This window comes from Nilaparvata lugens, chromosome 1, assembly GCF_014356525.2.
Source record: "Nilaparvata lugens isolate BPH chromosome 1, ASM1435652v1, whole genome shotgun sequence".
NCBI classification, from domain to species: domain Eukaryota; kingdom Metazoa; phylum Arthropoda; class Insecta; order Hemiptera; family Delphacidae; genus Nilaparvata; species Nilaparvata lugens.
In genome coordinates, this window is record NC_052504.1 from 69,848,349 (window position 1) to 69,864,264 (window position 15,916).

The following is a 15,916-nucleotide window of genomic DNA, read 5'->3' on the forward strand; positions in this document are numbered from 1 at the left end:
GAAGGGGCTAGGGTGCAGTTAGAGTCATGTTTTTTGATGTTTCAAATGTGAAAGGATAGGTTAGGGGGTTAGGATTTTGCTTTGAAATCTAATTATTAAATGTGAAGGGGTTAGGGGGTTAGGTTTTTTTTGGATTATATTCAATAATGTTACATAAGGTTAGGTTAGGTTTTTGCTTTAAAATTGCAATATGCTAGAAAGGGCTAGGGTCTAGGTAGAATTATGCTTTTTGATATTTCAAAGGTGGAAAGATAGGTTAGGATTTTGTTTTGAAATTGCAATATGCTGGAAAGGATTAGAGGTTTTTTTAAATAGTTATGTTTATTGATGTTTTAAATGTAAAAGGGGAGGTTGAGGGTTCGGTTTTTGTTTTGAAATGACAATATGCTGACTTAGTTATAGTGTTTTTTAACATCAGTTAAATAACAACTGTTATATTTTATTATTACATTTTTCAAAAGTATTCTTTCTTTATTAAATAAAGTGATAATAATATATTGATTATATATTGAATTTAATGATAAATCATCATTGGATAATAATATCTTCATCAAATAAAATGACGATTGGCTCCAGTTACAGTGCTCGGTAACCATAATCACAAAGAACGTTACATTCAAAGATCTGACTGAATGGAACGGGAAAAACCCGTTACTAACGCATGCGCGATACGGTGCTGTCTGAGACAGAGAGTGGTTAGTGTTATTTCAGTTTTCGTTTTCGGTGTGTAGTTTGAGGTTATGAATAGTCACATGAAACATAATATTTTGATATTTGAATAAGTTTTAATTATTTTGTGATATTCTTGGCAGAGTCAGATAAACAATCACTTAAATTTAGTTTCTAAGTTGTATTTAAAGGATAAAAATAATAGAATAATTACTGAATTGTATTTAAAGGATAAAAATAATAGAATAATTACTGAATTGAATCAATGTTTGTGAAACTTCACTGTTATCTCATAATAACATTATCATAATATCTTTATTCTTTGAAGTTTTACGTAATAAGATTTACATGATGCAAAATCTACGAGCTCCAATTTTGTCTTTTGGAAAACTGTTAGGTAAATACACAAAATATTTTCTAATTGTCTTTAAAAACTTTATTTCAAGTTCAACTATACTACGTTAAAGTACCGTACTGTATCTTTACTTTTTAAGGCTGCACTTTAGTATATGGGCCGCGGAATCCAGCATTGAGACCTAAATAGATCGATAGAGGAGGTCAAGACAAGATCAACTATGTATAACATTGTTGTCGATTTCCAAGGATTAGCTGAAAAAACATGGCGGAAAGTTCAAAATTGTTATATCAATTTTTATTTTTTATAATTTTTCTATGGCTACAATATGTTTCAAACTAGTGCAATCTTATGTAAAATTTGACGAGAAATTCACTGAAACCGGGTCATGTTCGTAACTTTGGTAGTATTTTAGATATTGCAGAAAAAAGTGCAAATTTTTGCTTTAAAAGAGGTTAACCTGTTTTCATGGTGATTGATTGATAGGTATTTAAAACAAGTGGATTCAGTAAAATAATAAATTGCAAAGAAAAAATGTTCAGTCACTTGATAGCCTAAACTCAAAATTGTTCGAGATATTTGGGAAATAGAAATATTACAACTCTATTATTTGTCACCTATGAAAATCTTAGGTTAGGAAAAGTTTAGGTTGGGAAAAGCTTAGATTAGGAAAAGCTTAGGTTAGGAGAAGCTTGGATCAGGCATAGTTTAGGTTAGGAGAGCTAGGGTCGGAAAAACTTTGGTTAGGGAAAACTTAGGTTAGGAAAAGCTTAGGTTAGGAGAAGCTATGGTCTGGAAAGCTTAGGTTAGGAGAAGCTATGGTCTGGAAAGCTTAGGTTAGGAAAGAACTTAGGTTAGGAAAAGCTTAAATAACAGAAAGCTTGGGTTAGGAAAAGCTTAGGTTGAAAATTGCTCAGGTTAGGATAGCTTAGGTTGTAAAATGCTTAGATTGGGGAACGGGTCAGAAAAACTTTGGGTTGGGGAAAGCTTAGGTTAGGAGAAGGTAGGGTCAGGAAAAGCTTGGGTTGGGAAAAGCTTAGATTAGGAAGAAGCTTAAGTTAGGAAAAGCTTAGATTAGGAAAAAGCTCAGATTAGGAAAAAGCTGAGGTTAGGGAAAGTTTAGATTAGGAAAAGCTTAGGTTGGAAAATCTTAGGTTAGGGTAAGCTTAGGTTACAAGGATCTTGGACCAGAAAAGCTTAGAATGGGGAAAGCTTAGGTTAGGAGAAGGTGGGGTCGGGTAAAGTTTAGGTTAGGGAAAGCTTAGGTTGGAAAAGCTTAGATTACATAAAAGCTTAGGTTAGAAAATGCTTGGTTTAATTTAATTTTTTTTACAATCTTTTAAAGCTTTTGCATTGGATTGGAAGCTAAATAGAATGTGATCCTCAATATCGGTCTGCACTATGCCTATGCAAACATATTGAACTCTTCTAAAGCTACAATACTACATTTTCGTGCATTTTCTCCAAATATCTTAATAATTTATAAAAGCTTCTAACCTCAAATCTATTACAATGGTTTCCCTGCAAAAATCTAAATGAGATTTTATCAATTCAATAGTCACTGAAATTAGTAAAAAATGATTAAATACAAAAATTGATATAAAAATTTTGAACTTTCCGCCATGTTTTTTCAGCTAATCCTTGGAAATCAACAACAATGTTATACATGGTTGATCTCGTCTATCGATCTTTGTAGGTCTCAATGCTAGATTCCGCGGCCCATATACTAAAGTGCCCCCCTTTTTAAAGCTTAGGTTTTCATTGGAATGGTGGGTTTATTTTATTGCCAATTACAAGTGTATTTTTGTTTTGGTTTGAAAAAAATCTATTGTTTATTTTCAGGTATTCATTGCACATCAAGTAATCTCTATGTCATTATGATCATTGCTCATGTTCAATACAGATAGAAAAGTTCACGTTGGACTCAATAATTTACGATTTTAGAAGGCTTGTGATAAACTAGACATATCAGTGATAATATGCAGAAGCATCAGAAACCAAGCAAAAATTAGAGTCACATTTGTATTGTGCATGATTCACACAACCTTATTTATTTTTGATTCATACGGTACCATGTTAATTTTCTACTTCTAGGTTCAATCAGATCCGTGCAACCACCAGTTGTCTCTTTTAAAACTGCACAGGCCTTACAATGCTCTCGTACAGAAGTAAATTTAGACTTGGTGAGTAGAGAAGTGGTGCACAGCACCATTCTATATTATTCTTTTGTAAAAAGCTATTTGCTCCCATATTGCAGTAACTATCATTTTTTGAAGCACCATCAAACGGAAACTAGCTTTCAGAAGAGTAGGCCTATATAGTTTTGTGGTATTTATTTCAATAGCCTACAATTGAACGAGATAAGAGGAGATATTCATTCATAGATTTAAAATTAGAGATAATAAGAGGGATAAGCAAAACATTTCAAAGGGGATACGTTAATGCTGTTTTAAAAAAATACAAGGACAGTTTTTAGTGTTTATGGTTAGTTCTAATAAAGACTATAGAGTAGAAACTACTTAGTTATTTTGAGGACGACTAAAACATTAATTTGAGATTCATTATAGAACAATGCAAGAAGTGCTTTGAGTTTGTCTTGTTTAAGCAGTGTGGCTTGTGAGTGATGATTATGGGAATTGAATGATCTTTAAAAATTAGGAGGTCTGTCATACGATTTTATTACAGGAGGAAATCAAGCATTCGATCTTTTAACATTTTCTAAATTTATAGAAGGTGATAAGCGAACAGTCCAAAGTTATTTGGAATTCGCAATCAGTTGTTATAGTATTCCTGAATTACCTGAATTACCTTCCTCTTCACCAATACCAGCAATGTCGGATGGGTTGCGTCAAGAGTTTAAAATATATAACTTTTCATATTTATCACATTTGCAATTATCGAGATGGCAGTACACGTCAGACAAGGCCTACCAAGTCGTTAAGAAAAAAATCCTGCATGGAATAAAACGGATTTCTCCTAAGCCAACACTTGAGTCTCAGGTTGAATGCTGGTGTGTTCAACACCTTCAAATCCCCCGGCAGCCTTTTGAAGATCCGCAAGGCCAATGCAGTAAATGCATCACGGGTCTTTGACAAGCGAAGGTATGACACATCTATGAGACCTCGACTTCTAGTGTCGTGACCATACAAGTAAATGTAATGACTGTAGATAGTCATTACACCTGTGGATTGGAAGAGAGGTCGATAATGATCAAGAAATCCACTAAAAGTAATAATGCGGATGGCCCTCTTTTGCAGCTTGAAGACATCTTCACATGCAGAAGCATGACCCTACAGCAGCAGTCCATAGCTCAGGATGCTATGAAAAAGCGCATGGTACACTACCAGCAAGTAGGGCCTGCTCACCAACTGCGTCAACTTCCTAAGCAAATAGGTGACTCATGACAACCTCTTACAGATGCCCTCAATATGGCACTCCCAGGTGAGCTTTGGATCAATGGTGAATCCAAGGAGAGACACACTGTGAGCACTGATGGCCTGACCGCGACTCAGTGTACAGACCAATCTTTATGTCTTTTCCACATTCAGTAGCAACTTATTTGCTTCCAACCACCCTCCAGCAGCATCAAACAGCAAATCAGCCTCCTGCTGTACCTGGGCCAGATTTGGGCCAGAAGAAATCAATGTGGTATCGTCAGCAAACTTCAGTGCCCTACCCTCAAGATCAAGGTCATTGATTGCAATCAAGAATAATACAGGTCCCAGAACCGAGCCCTGAGGGACACCATGATTTATAGACAGAGCCCTTGAATTTGCAACTCCAGTGGATATGACCTGTCTTCGATCCTTCAAGTACAATTTGAGAGCCCGAAGAACAGCACCACCCACACCATATCGCTCAATCTTGCCAATCACTATTTCATGAGATAAATAAAAGTCAAATGCTTTACTCAGGTCGCATAATGTCAGAGACAGGCAGTTGGTTCCCTCGAAAGCTTCCTGAATCCTCTCAACAAGCTCAGAAACTGCTGTCACTATCGACCTATTCTTTCTGAAACCATGTTGCAGATCATAGAAAAGCTCATTAGTCTCGTAGAACTCCACCAGTTGCATCTTCATTACAGTCTCAAAGATCTTGGCAAACACTGGAATGACAGATATAGGTCTGTAGATATTCATGGTGCAAGGATATCCTTTCTTATATATAGGTACTGTGCGCGCAGTTTTCAACAAATCAGGGAAAATTCCAGCCCTCAAACACTTGTTTATAATCTCACACAAAGGGCGAGCGATGACATCAATATTGGCTTTCAACATGAGAGTAGTCATTCCATAGATATCCTGACTGTTTGAAGTTTTAAAGTTGGACACAATTTTTATGATGTCAGTTGGTGTCACCTCCTGCCAATGGAGTTTTCTCACTCTTCTTGACTTCACACTACCTACTGGATTCTCATTTGTAGTTGGTATAGCCGAGACAATCTGTTCAATTATCCGCAGAAGAAATTCGTTGAACTCATCAGGACTAGCCTCACAAGCAACTCCATATGCTCTGAAGGGACCCCTGCTTCTGTTTATCAGATTCCTTGCAGCTTTACAGGGGTTTGGTGCATTTGCATCTCCTCAACATTGGCACACTTTTTGGCTTCATTGATCTTACATTTATATATGTTCTTCATTTTAGAATAGAATACATGTAAGTTTTCTTTTTCCATTGGACAAGTACTGATTACATAGTTGTCTCTCACCATCAGTAGCAAGCCTCTGAACCTGGACAACTCAGGTGAAAACCAAACTATTCTAGCTTTACTCTTAGGCTTTTTTTAGACCTAAAATTATGCTTTAAAAGCTTTAATGGAAAAAATAAATTAAATATTTCATCAATTCTGCCAAAAAATTATTATAAGCCTCTTCAGGTTCTTCCCCCTGTAGTTCACTATCCCAGTTGACCTGAGACACAGCATCTTTGAATCCAGGGAGGGTACCTTCATCAATCCTTCTATAGCTCCTCTTGATTAATGGCAATACCAAGTAGGAAACCGAGAAGATTCACTCACCATATGGATGTTGGCTGTCATCCTTACTGCACTATGATCAGTAACAAGAGGATCGGTAACATGTACTCTGAACCTCGAGGAATCCATATTTGTTGCAATGCTATCTAAACAGCGATCTCCTCTAGTGGGCACCTCAGATACAACATAGAGTCCATGAGTCCGCAGCAAATTCACAAAAGTTCTTGTAGCCGGCTCATTGCAGTTCAAGGCTATATTGAAGTCACCTCCCATAATAATATTCCCAGACGTACACCTGAATTTAGACAGACACACATCCAACTTATAGAAGAAATTTACATGTAAGTTTTCTTTCTCCATTGGACAAGTACTGACTACATAGTTGTCTCTCACCATCAGTAGCAAGCCTCACATCCAACAAGACATCCTCACATCAAGACACAAATCCAACTTATAGAAGAAATTTTCAATGTTTCCATTTGGAGAACGGTAGACACTAATAACAAAAGTAGATGCATCAACCAGTTCAAGAGCTGCCACCTCAATATCCAAGTCCAAACAAAAAACACCCTGGTCTATTTCTTTAGTCCTCTTATTGCTCTGCACATAGATTGACACACCACCCCCACGATGAGCTTTTCTACAATAGGAAGCAGACAGCACCAGTTCCTCAATAAAGGAATAATGGGGACATTCCTCACTGCTTAACCAATGTTCGCTGATACATAAAATGTCTAGTTTACTGTCTGCACAAAAACGTTCAACCAGACCAAGTTTTGACCTCAAACATTGAACATTCAAGTAGCCAATACCAATCCTACCAAGATCCATTTCAACATATTTAAAAGATGAGGTACTTGCTTGAATAGTGCCAGAGGGATTTGATTCTATTTCACACTGTCTAGTACAGGTCGTTTGGCTAAGAAAATTGTTCTCTTTCCTATTCACAAACTTCCTAACCAAATTTCAAGCCGGCCATAACTCAGAAGACAATAATTCACTTTTTTTATTTTGCTGCACACCTACCTTAAACGACTTATAGTGCTTGAAGTTCGTCTTTAGTTCCACACATTCAACATTAAACTCAAGATTTCTCAGGAAATCAAGTAGGTCATCCTTTGTCACTTCAGGGGCCAATCTTGATACAAAGAAAAGTTAATCAAGACTTACACTCAATCTAATTTCATTTTTATTTACCGTAGATAAATTCGAATGTTCAGAGATAGAATTCCTAACCTTCAACTTACAAGGCGAACAGAACCACGACGTTTTGTCACCTAGATCTTGAATCTTCTTTTATTCACTTGTTGATATATCCACACATTTAATATGAAACCATTTTAAACAGCATCCTTCGCAATTAATAGCACTATCATTATTAGAAACTAATTTAGAGCAAGAACCACAAATTGAGTCATCCGCACCGTGCACTGCCATCTTGAACCTCCCTCCGCACCAGGACATGGCCCCTAGCTAATATTCTAAAGAAGAAGTTGTTATCCACTAGAAATGCGCAGATTTGAATATTAGTTTAATTAGTTAAATCAGTCTGAGTCAGAACTAAATCACAGCTTTCTGTAAAACTCAACTCTTCAGAATGACTTGGGAATGTAGATGGTAAGTATTGACGAAATCTATCGAGCATGAGGCTGGTCAACGATTAATTGATTGATTTGAGTTGAATAATTGGTAGGCCTGTTGTAGCATTCTATCAGCCAAGGGATTTGTCCTGGTGCAGTATATACAAATGTATAAACTGGTTTAAGAATGCTTTAGATGTAGTAACTTATGAAAAAATTAAGATACTACGTAAGACCATAGAATAACCAATCTATATTATGCACGTATATTTCGTACATGTTAATAATCTGGTAAACTTTAACTTATTGCGTTTCAACAGAATGTCTAAACAGAAAGAATTGTGTCAAGTTGTCATTCAATCCTTCTATGTTAACTGGTCTTTATAGATCGTTTCCTCGTTTGCAGCAGTAAATTACTAATAATTAATAATATAGAAATATATTGAAACGTATTTACTGGGCTTTGTCGGAAGAAACAGGAGCTAGTCGAGAGAGAAATTAAATAGTCGCGAAGTGATCTATCGCTAACAGTCGGTGCCAATTTTCATCTACTATTCACGTGAACCGGGCTTCATGGATTGTTTCCTTGTTTGTTGAAATACTAATTAATAATATTTAAATAGCCTATTAGTACCTACGTAATTACTGAGTTCAGTCATGTTTTTCTCAAAAATCTTCTCTCTCTTTTTCAGCCTGTGGAAATTGAAAATCCTTTCCAAAAAGATAAACGACAGTGTATTCTGTGCAAAATGAATATCATACCGAATTACAAAAACGTCAAACTATTATCACAATTCGTCTCACCGTATACTGGATATGTCTATGGTCGTCATATCACAGGGCTATGTCGAAAGAAACAGGAGTTAGTCGAAAGAGAAATCAAAAAGTCGCAGAGTGCAGGTGAGCCAAGTGATCCCTCACTGACAATCAGTTGCAATATTTACTAATTTGTATAAGTTATTAAAAAAAAATCATGGGCTTTCATAATGAAAATATACAAATGACATATGAAAATCATCATTCTAAAATCAATACAAGAAAATACAATTGAAAGACACAGTTTTATTTTTGTCACATCCGCATTTATTAAGTATTTTCAGCTGTCTGTTTCAAATTGAAACTGCAGTCCTGTGTAAAAATCTAATAAATGTGAATGTGACAAAAATAAAACTGTGTTTTTGAATTATAGAGAAATTCCACATTATTAATTTTATTTAACAAATTCTATCAAGAAAAATCAATTTGGAACAGTTTGACTGTTGTCCTGTAGGATATCCTGAATTTTCTATAGCAAAATGTCACTGGTAATTTTAAAACTATTCAAACTACACTAGAAGCATTCCCTATTCCAATTAATTTGTCCACAATATTCAATACCAAATTGAGTTCACTGTGATATAAGACTGAAAATTTCTCATAGAATACAGCGAAATAAAATAATACACAAATAAGTTTTAATTCATCTACGTCACTTGTTTTTTTTTAGACATCATGCTGCGAATTCAATTTTTCCTGAATTAAATGTTGAACATGATATCAGTGTTGAGGGTTGAAAGGTGATTTTGGGTATTTTTTTCAACAGGTTTAATGGCCATTGCTTTGAAGGAACTGGTTTTCATGAGGGATCCAAAGCTGTTCGACCCGGATCGACCATTCAGACCTCATAAATATTAGCTTTCTTTTTTATTAGTGTCAGTATGTACTATGATTGTTTGCAATAAATTATTAATTAGAAACTATTTAATTACCTGAATAATTTTTCGCCCTTCTAATCGTATCAATCAGTTCTATACTGCTAAATTTAATTGGTAAACGTATTTGAAAAATGTAAAATGGAAGTAGAATGACATCTTTTCATCATTACCTTCCCAATAGATTATATATAGTACCTACAAACCATTGAAAAGTTTTTGACGATTGGCATATGTTCTGCTTCTACTGTTCTCCACTGCAACTCCAAGAAAATTATATACAGAAAAATTATAGCTAGGTACTTATAATAAAATGCATATCGAACAAAAATATTTCTCCATACTAAAACTTGATGTTAGTATTCTAACAGTATTAAACTATTAGTATAAAACTATTCAAAACAGCACCTATCAGAAATTCCTGATTTTCCGACATTCTTTTCACAATTCTCACCGTCATCTTCAGTGAGATCATCATCCTTGATGCAGTGAGCAAATATTTCTTCCCTTTTGAACTTTTCTTGGGTAAAGTAGATTATTTTTATCATTTTACTCAAACTTTCTTGAAAAATTATCCTTTCATTATCAATTAATTATTGGTTTGTTAAATGATAGACAAGGATAGCAATACCATTGCTAATCAAACACTATCATTATAACTTGGACCTCACTATAGACAACCACACTGAATTTGGTTAGGTATGATTACAACTGGATTTGATCTATTCATCCTACAATTTATCATTTAATAATCTTTTGATGATAAGAAACTCAACTGTCGTACCAAGTTTAAAAAATTACTCATCTCAGATCTTAGCTTACTAAATTTAGTTTACTTAATATAATTATTATTCACTCAGAAAAATGGTTCTCCAAAATACGTAACAAAACGTTGACAAATCAACCATTCCTTTGTCATATTCGAGTGATTCGATCCTTTTTCATCCACCATGAAGAATTAGTTTATGAACGAGAAAAAAGTATACTACGGCTTGATAGTTGCTATTTTAGTTATAAATAAACTGCTCCAGTATAGCTACTATTCAAGTTATAAGTGAACAGGATAGTCACTAATTCAGTTATCATAATATTTATTTCTTGTACTGAGTTGCTGTGGAAGTGTATTTGGATGCTGTATTGTATTATTTTGGTTGGTGGAGAGCGCGCTTCCCAGTCACGCCAAGCCGTAGAAGCGTAGAGTCACGAATCAGTCTGCTGCCGCGTTCCAACCAGAATGCATCGCCAACTCTGGTCAGCTCCTCCTGATTTGCAGCTTAAAAATGTCCCATCCCTGTTCTATAATACATACATTTCAGTTTAAAGTTTACGGATATACACTGAAAGGTACTGTTTAGCGAATTGATTACTTTTTGTACAACTGATTTATTTTACTAATAGAATGTTTTTGGAGCTTTCAAAGTTTGATAAATTGGTTCCAACTTGGATTATTAATTTAAGTTTAACCAACATACTCTTTCTTAAGTTATTGTAGCATATGATAATCTATCTAACGCATTCCTACTGAATTGAAAAATGAAAAATACAAAGTGATCACTTCCTGGACAAAGTGATCATTTGAAGACCATCTGAATATAGAAAATTTAGCTACACTCTATAAAGACCTATTATGGAAAAATATACTTCAATATTTTATATAAAATATGTTATATCTTAACTATATCTTATATCTAATATCAAAAGTATTCTTTAAATCAAGTGAATAAAACGTGGATAGCAATGAAATTTTGGAAACTTATTACCTTGAAATAAGCAAGGTTATTATCCAATTGTAAACTTTAATAGAAATAACCTATCTTTCAAAAAGCACAATTCCTTCAAAGTGTTTTGCATATTAGGTTGTATATTATGTAGCCTACTACTAATAATTTGATGTCACTTTAAGATTACTGTTTGAATCGCTATTTAGGATTGTTGGAGAATATTTTCATATTATTGAAATAGCATGTGAGCTAAATTTAACATAATTGAATTCAAAAAATGATCTTTTCAGCGGCATTTTTTCACCAATTAGACACTAATGTCTCCCATTGTGATCTTGGATCATAACATTTTTGAATCGTTAATCCAAGTCGCCCAAATCATCATTTCATATTTAACAGTGAATCAAATAAAGTATTCTAAATCTACAATCCAATTTTATCAATTATCACACATTGAATAAGTTATTGTTTGTTTATCTATCTAACAATTACAATCGTACACAACTTTGAGACTACAGGTAGACCCAAAACGGTTTCTGTTCTAATTTATACAACAGTCCATATCTAGATTAATTAATTATATGTGTCACCGATACATCCATTCAATTAATCGATTTCATACCGCAAAACAAGAACACTGATTTTTAATCAAGAGAATGAAAGTGAGTGAAATCAGTAACTATTCAAAAAGTCCAAATTTTCAAAAAAAAAAAAAACACTACTGTGATTAGAATACTTTGTTCTTTTAATTTTATATATTTTTATACTTGTCATAATTGTATAATTATACTACCCTTGAAACCTTACCCTGAATGGTGAAAACTTATTCATCTTACCAATATCATTTGTTGAATAATTATTTTAAATCAATGTTTCCAGTTTTTCGAATTAATCTTATCATGGTGATAATTTTTTTAAATCTATAGCTCGTCATAATTATTGTTACAGGCATATCATAATTATTGTGAATATTATTTCAATGTTTACCACATTTAATAAATAAATTGATTCTGACTTATCCTCCTGTTGATATTGTTTACTTCATATCGGTAAAAAAGTGTCTTTTTGTTTTAAAAAATCTACATTTTTGTTACATTGGAATAAAAAATGTGATAGAAAATGTCAGAGTAGCTGATGAAAAAACGTTGCAGTCGTAGCCTATAGCGTGCCTCGTCTATTCTACTCTCATAAGTTATCTCCCTCCAGAAATTAAGTTGGTCTGCGAAACTATTAACTGACTCCTGTAAAAACGAATACTGATGACATCCATCATGCAACCCTCAAATTAAACTAACATTTTTCTGAGCAGAGTAATTTTTCTCATTTGATGCGTTGTAATAACAGGAATTATAAATGTATTTCATTTTTTTGAGATAATATTAGGAGTAATTATAGAAAAATCTAGTTTTTATAATTTGAGAATGTCAACAGAATTAATTTGGGAATTTAACTACAGAAAACAATTAATTATGAATGGGATTATGAAGCTACTTGATATCCTTTTTTATTATTTTCGCTGTTCTAATGCTTAATTATTGATTTTCTGCGGCTTATAAAAGTTCTCAGTTGTACAGCACTGTAATGTGCCTATGTGATAGTCTGTTATACCATACAGAAAAGATCGCATAAGAAGATATCCCTTAGTATAGGTCGTTTAAGTTCCAAATTTCAAGCCGATTTTTTGTCAACTCAAGCCGATTACTATCTATTAATACTGTTTTGGCCAGGTGAGAGTGTAAGAACGGCACAGTATGTGAGACTACCACGTCTCATAGCTTCATGAAAAAAAATACTAGGTCTATCGGCTTGAGTTAACATTGAAAATAAATTGGAACATAAACGCCCTGTAGGCCTACCATGGAATATCTTCTTGTGCTATCTTTTCTCTATGGTTGTAGTCAAGTGATAGAGTGGACATTACTGTCCAATCTTCGCCACTTCATCAAATAATAAGTCATTTTATTCTACTCCAATGAAAAATTATTGATTAGTGTTGGACCTATCTGATTGAAAAGCTTCTATGAGATTAGGACTGTCATTGTAACAAATAGATAGCCTATTTGTTTTTTATGCCAAATTGTATTCACATAACATTGCAAGCTCGATTTGGAGATAGCTTTGAAGGTAGATAATCGAAAATAATGATGAAATTTAGTTGTCATACTTTATATTGATGTTATAAGAAGAAAATAAATTGTATCCTGTCTTTTGCCATACCAGGATTGACCTCAACTAAACTCATACTGGATTCTCAAGTATGGGAGAATTCTTTCCCCAAAAGAATTTATTCACGAGTCTTCAGAATTCGTTTCCTCTTAGATTACCAAATTTATCTGATTAAATATTTATCAACTTGTAACGCTGTCATGATTTTTTTGATAATTTCTAATTATAAGGGAAGAATTATGATAATCTCATAATTAGCCTACTTGTTTCTAAGATAGAACTTCCCATCTCCTCATGTTAGCTCAATTCACTTGTATCACTTGCTTCAGTAAGTTACAGCAGGGTTGTCACAACTTATCCTTTCAAAATACATTACTGTATTTCCTTGAAACTATTTATTATTATTTTCTAGGTATTATAAAAATAGAACTTGAAAGATCGATTCATGAGATGATAATACATATTATTTATATCAATCTCATATATTCATATCAAATAGGCCTACTATTATCCAACAAAGAAATTAATATAACATCCTTGATTGAGTTCCATTTGAATATCTTCTATGCTCTATGATTCTAAATTTAATATGAATTAGGTTTTTTAGCAGCATTATCCAGCTACCAAAAACCTAGAGAGCCCGGGAACATCAACTAGTACCGCCTCTATCTTTCTTTATTCGTTTTTATTGTGAATAATATATTTTATTTACAGTAAATACATTCTTTGATGGTATGACCCATTAATCAAGTTAGAGAATTTGTTAACAAATTAATCTATGAAGGTATTAGAGGACTGCCCCTTAATAATATTATATATTGTCCATATTGCCCCCCCCCCCTAATATGGACAGCAAATTAAAACCATTATTAGAATTCCAGGAATTTATTTGAATGACAACTATTTAATCCAACTTATTTAATGGAACATGAGTAGGGCCTATACCTACCTCTCTATTAGTTACTCAGTACTGCAAGTTCAGAGCATCAACAAGCAATTCTAAGTGTAAATATGAACATGCAATTTCTGCTGGTGAATGACATTACAAAAGTCGAGTATGCAGTTTATGGTTCAGTAACAATGGTTATGCTCGTCGTGTTGAGTGTGTTGGCATATTGTAGTAAAAATCAGCATGATAGGCTGGAAACAGCTGTGCCGTGACGTTACACGGTGACCCATTTTTTGAGTCGGAGCATCGGAGGCGCTGAGTGCGGGGCAGAAACGTCCTGCGGTGCCGTCTAGTGATATTCTCCCCATGTTATTTTCTATATAATTTATTGTGCCTTACTGTGAGCGAATTCCGCTATGGTGGGGGAGGGGAGGGAGATGATGACACTGTGACACGTCACGCAAGGAATCTGCCCCCCTCCTTTCCCACTCCGAAAATCGGCAATAGTCGCGTGCCCGCAACATTGCTCGTATATCCTCTGACAAATATTCCTAGCCCAAATCCAACCCAAACATCATTTTCTTTCTACATCCATACATGATCGACTTAGAATCGAGAATATTCTATTCCTGTCGTAGCAACGGATTAGTTATACCGTAACATTGAAGCAAATAGATAAATGCAACTTATAATGGATACCGTAATAATTTATTATGGAAGTTGTTTACTTTTCATGGCATTATAATTAACTTTATAGTTGTTTGTCTTGCCTATGGCAGACTGGAAATGTATCGACCAGTGACATTAGTAGCTGTATTATTTTTACGAGATAAGAACCAAAATAGTTATATAGAAAACTAATAAAGTAGTCCTTGAAGAAACCTTGCTTGTTCGACTAATTCCATGATTATAGGTATTGCGGTTATACATACTCAATCGTGAGGTGCAGTGATAAATAATGGAAGATTAACAACTTGCAGTACCTACTGTACTTTACATAGCTTCTAGAGTAGGCTACTGTATTGCAAGTTGTCGATTTTTCGTTTTCTATTATAAATTCAGAAAACAAGTTTCTCTAGTATGTTTCCTCCATACACAAGACATTGTTTTTTATTTTGCTTAATTAAATAAACGCATGTAGAAGACATAGACTTGCATATAATTGGATCATCAATATAAGTACAACATAATATCATTATCTATCACTTTTGATAGTCTGAACGTATTTCATTAAAGCTATGCAACTTCCCTTTATGATAAAGAATACTTCGATTGCTTTGTATTCAATGAAGGAACTAAACGAAAGCTAGATTCTCAACAATTGAATAAACCGATGAAGAAAAAATAATCTCAAGCCTCTGGAGAGAGAATAATAACCGTCGTTCCCGGCTGCCTAAAAAGCAGTCGTTAGGTCATGTCAGAGGCCCTGAAATTGATCAGTTGCGACCTGAAAACTCTGACACCAGACCTGAGCCAGCTAGGTCACTCGATATTATTATTATTATATGAGAGAATAATACATATTCTCCCAGTCTGGAACTGGACTGGACCTAATCTTACTGAATTTTCATATGATATCTGAACTATCAAAATAGTTCCAGCAATGATAAATTATTATTTTTCAATGCAAAACCTGCTGGTCTCTTTTCAAGTTAGTACGGTATCACTTTGAAATGGTTTAAGGTGAATTATAACAGTAAGTTGATAATAATTAGAATGAAATGAGTGGACGTTGAGAAAGCCAATTGAAAGTTTACATTTTCATTTTTCATCACCTAATTTTCCATTCATTCTGTAATATTGCGGATTTTTTATTTATTGGAATATTTCTATAGAAGTTCCGCTACAGCCGGTTCTATATCGGGGCATT

At 34.0% G+C, this 15,916-nt stretch overlaps 3 protein-coding genes across 5 annotated transcripts in view; 2 read left to right on the forward strand and 1 right to left on the reverse strand.

Annotated features, from left to right (window-relative positions):
* Positions 1-678: 678 nt before the first annotated feature.
* LOC111056595 (28S ribosomal protein S18c, mitochondrial) lies at positions 679-9,323 on the forward strand. Of its 3 annotated transcripts, none has more exons than XM_039441599.1 (5): positions 723-861; positions 907-1,066; positions 3,119-3,207; positions 8,272-8,479; positions 9,162-9,323. In XM_039441599.1, the coding sequence occupies exons 2-5, from the start codon at positions 1,018-1,020 to the stop codon at positions 9,251-9,253; spliced, it is 438 nt and encodes a 145-aa protein (XP_039297533.1). In that variant the 5' UTR covers positions 723-861; positions 907-1,017; the 3' UTR covers positions 9,254-9,323. The 3 variants fall into 3 exon arrangements, with proteins under 3 accessions (XP_022199667.1, XP_039297533.1, XP_039297525.1); XM_039441591.1 differs by having other exon boundaries at positions 730-856; positions 897-1,066; XM_022343975.2 differs by having other exon boundaries at positions 679-1,066.
* On the reverse strand, positions 5,955-7,118 carry LOC111054180. Its single transcript, XM_039441583.1, has 2 exons — positions 6,464-7,118; positions 5,955-6,334 (listed from the first exon to the last, which is right to left on the reverse strand). Exons 1-2 carry the CDS (start codon positions 6,828-6,830, stop codon positions 6,000-6,002), a joined length of 702 nt encoding a protein of 233 aa, XP_039297517.1. The 5' UTR covers positions 6,831-7,118; the 3' UTR covers positions 5,955-5,999.
* A 149-nt stretch (positions 9,324-9,472) lies between the features above and the next one.
* Positions 9,473-15,916, forward strand: part of LOC111052811 (dynein beta chain, ciliary) — a 124,720-nt gene continuing 118,276 nt past the window's right edge. The window contains exon 1 of the mRNA XM_039441609.1: positions 9,473-10,614. The gene's annotated coding sequence lies outside the window, so the exon portion shown is untranslated. The remainder of the gene's footprint in view (positions 10,615-15,916) is intronic.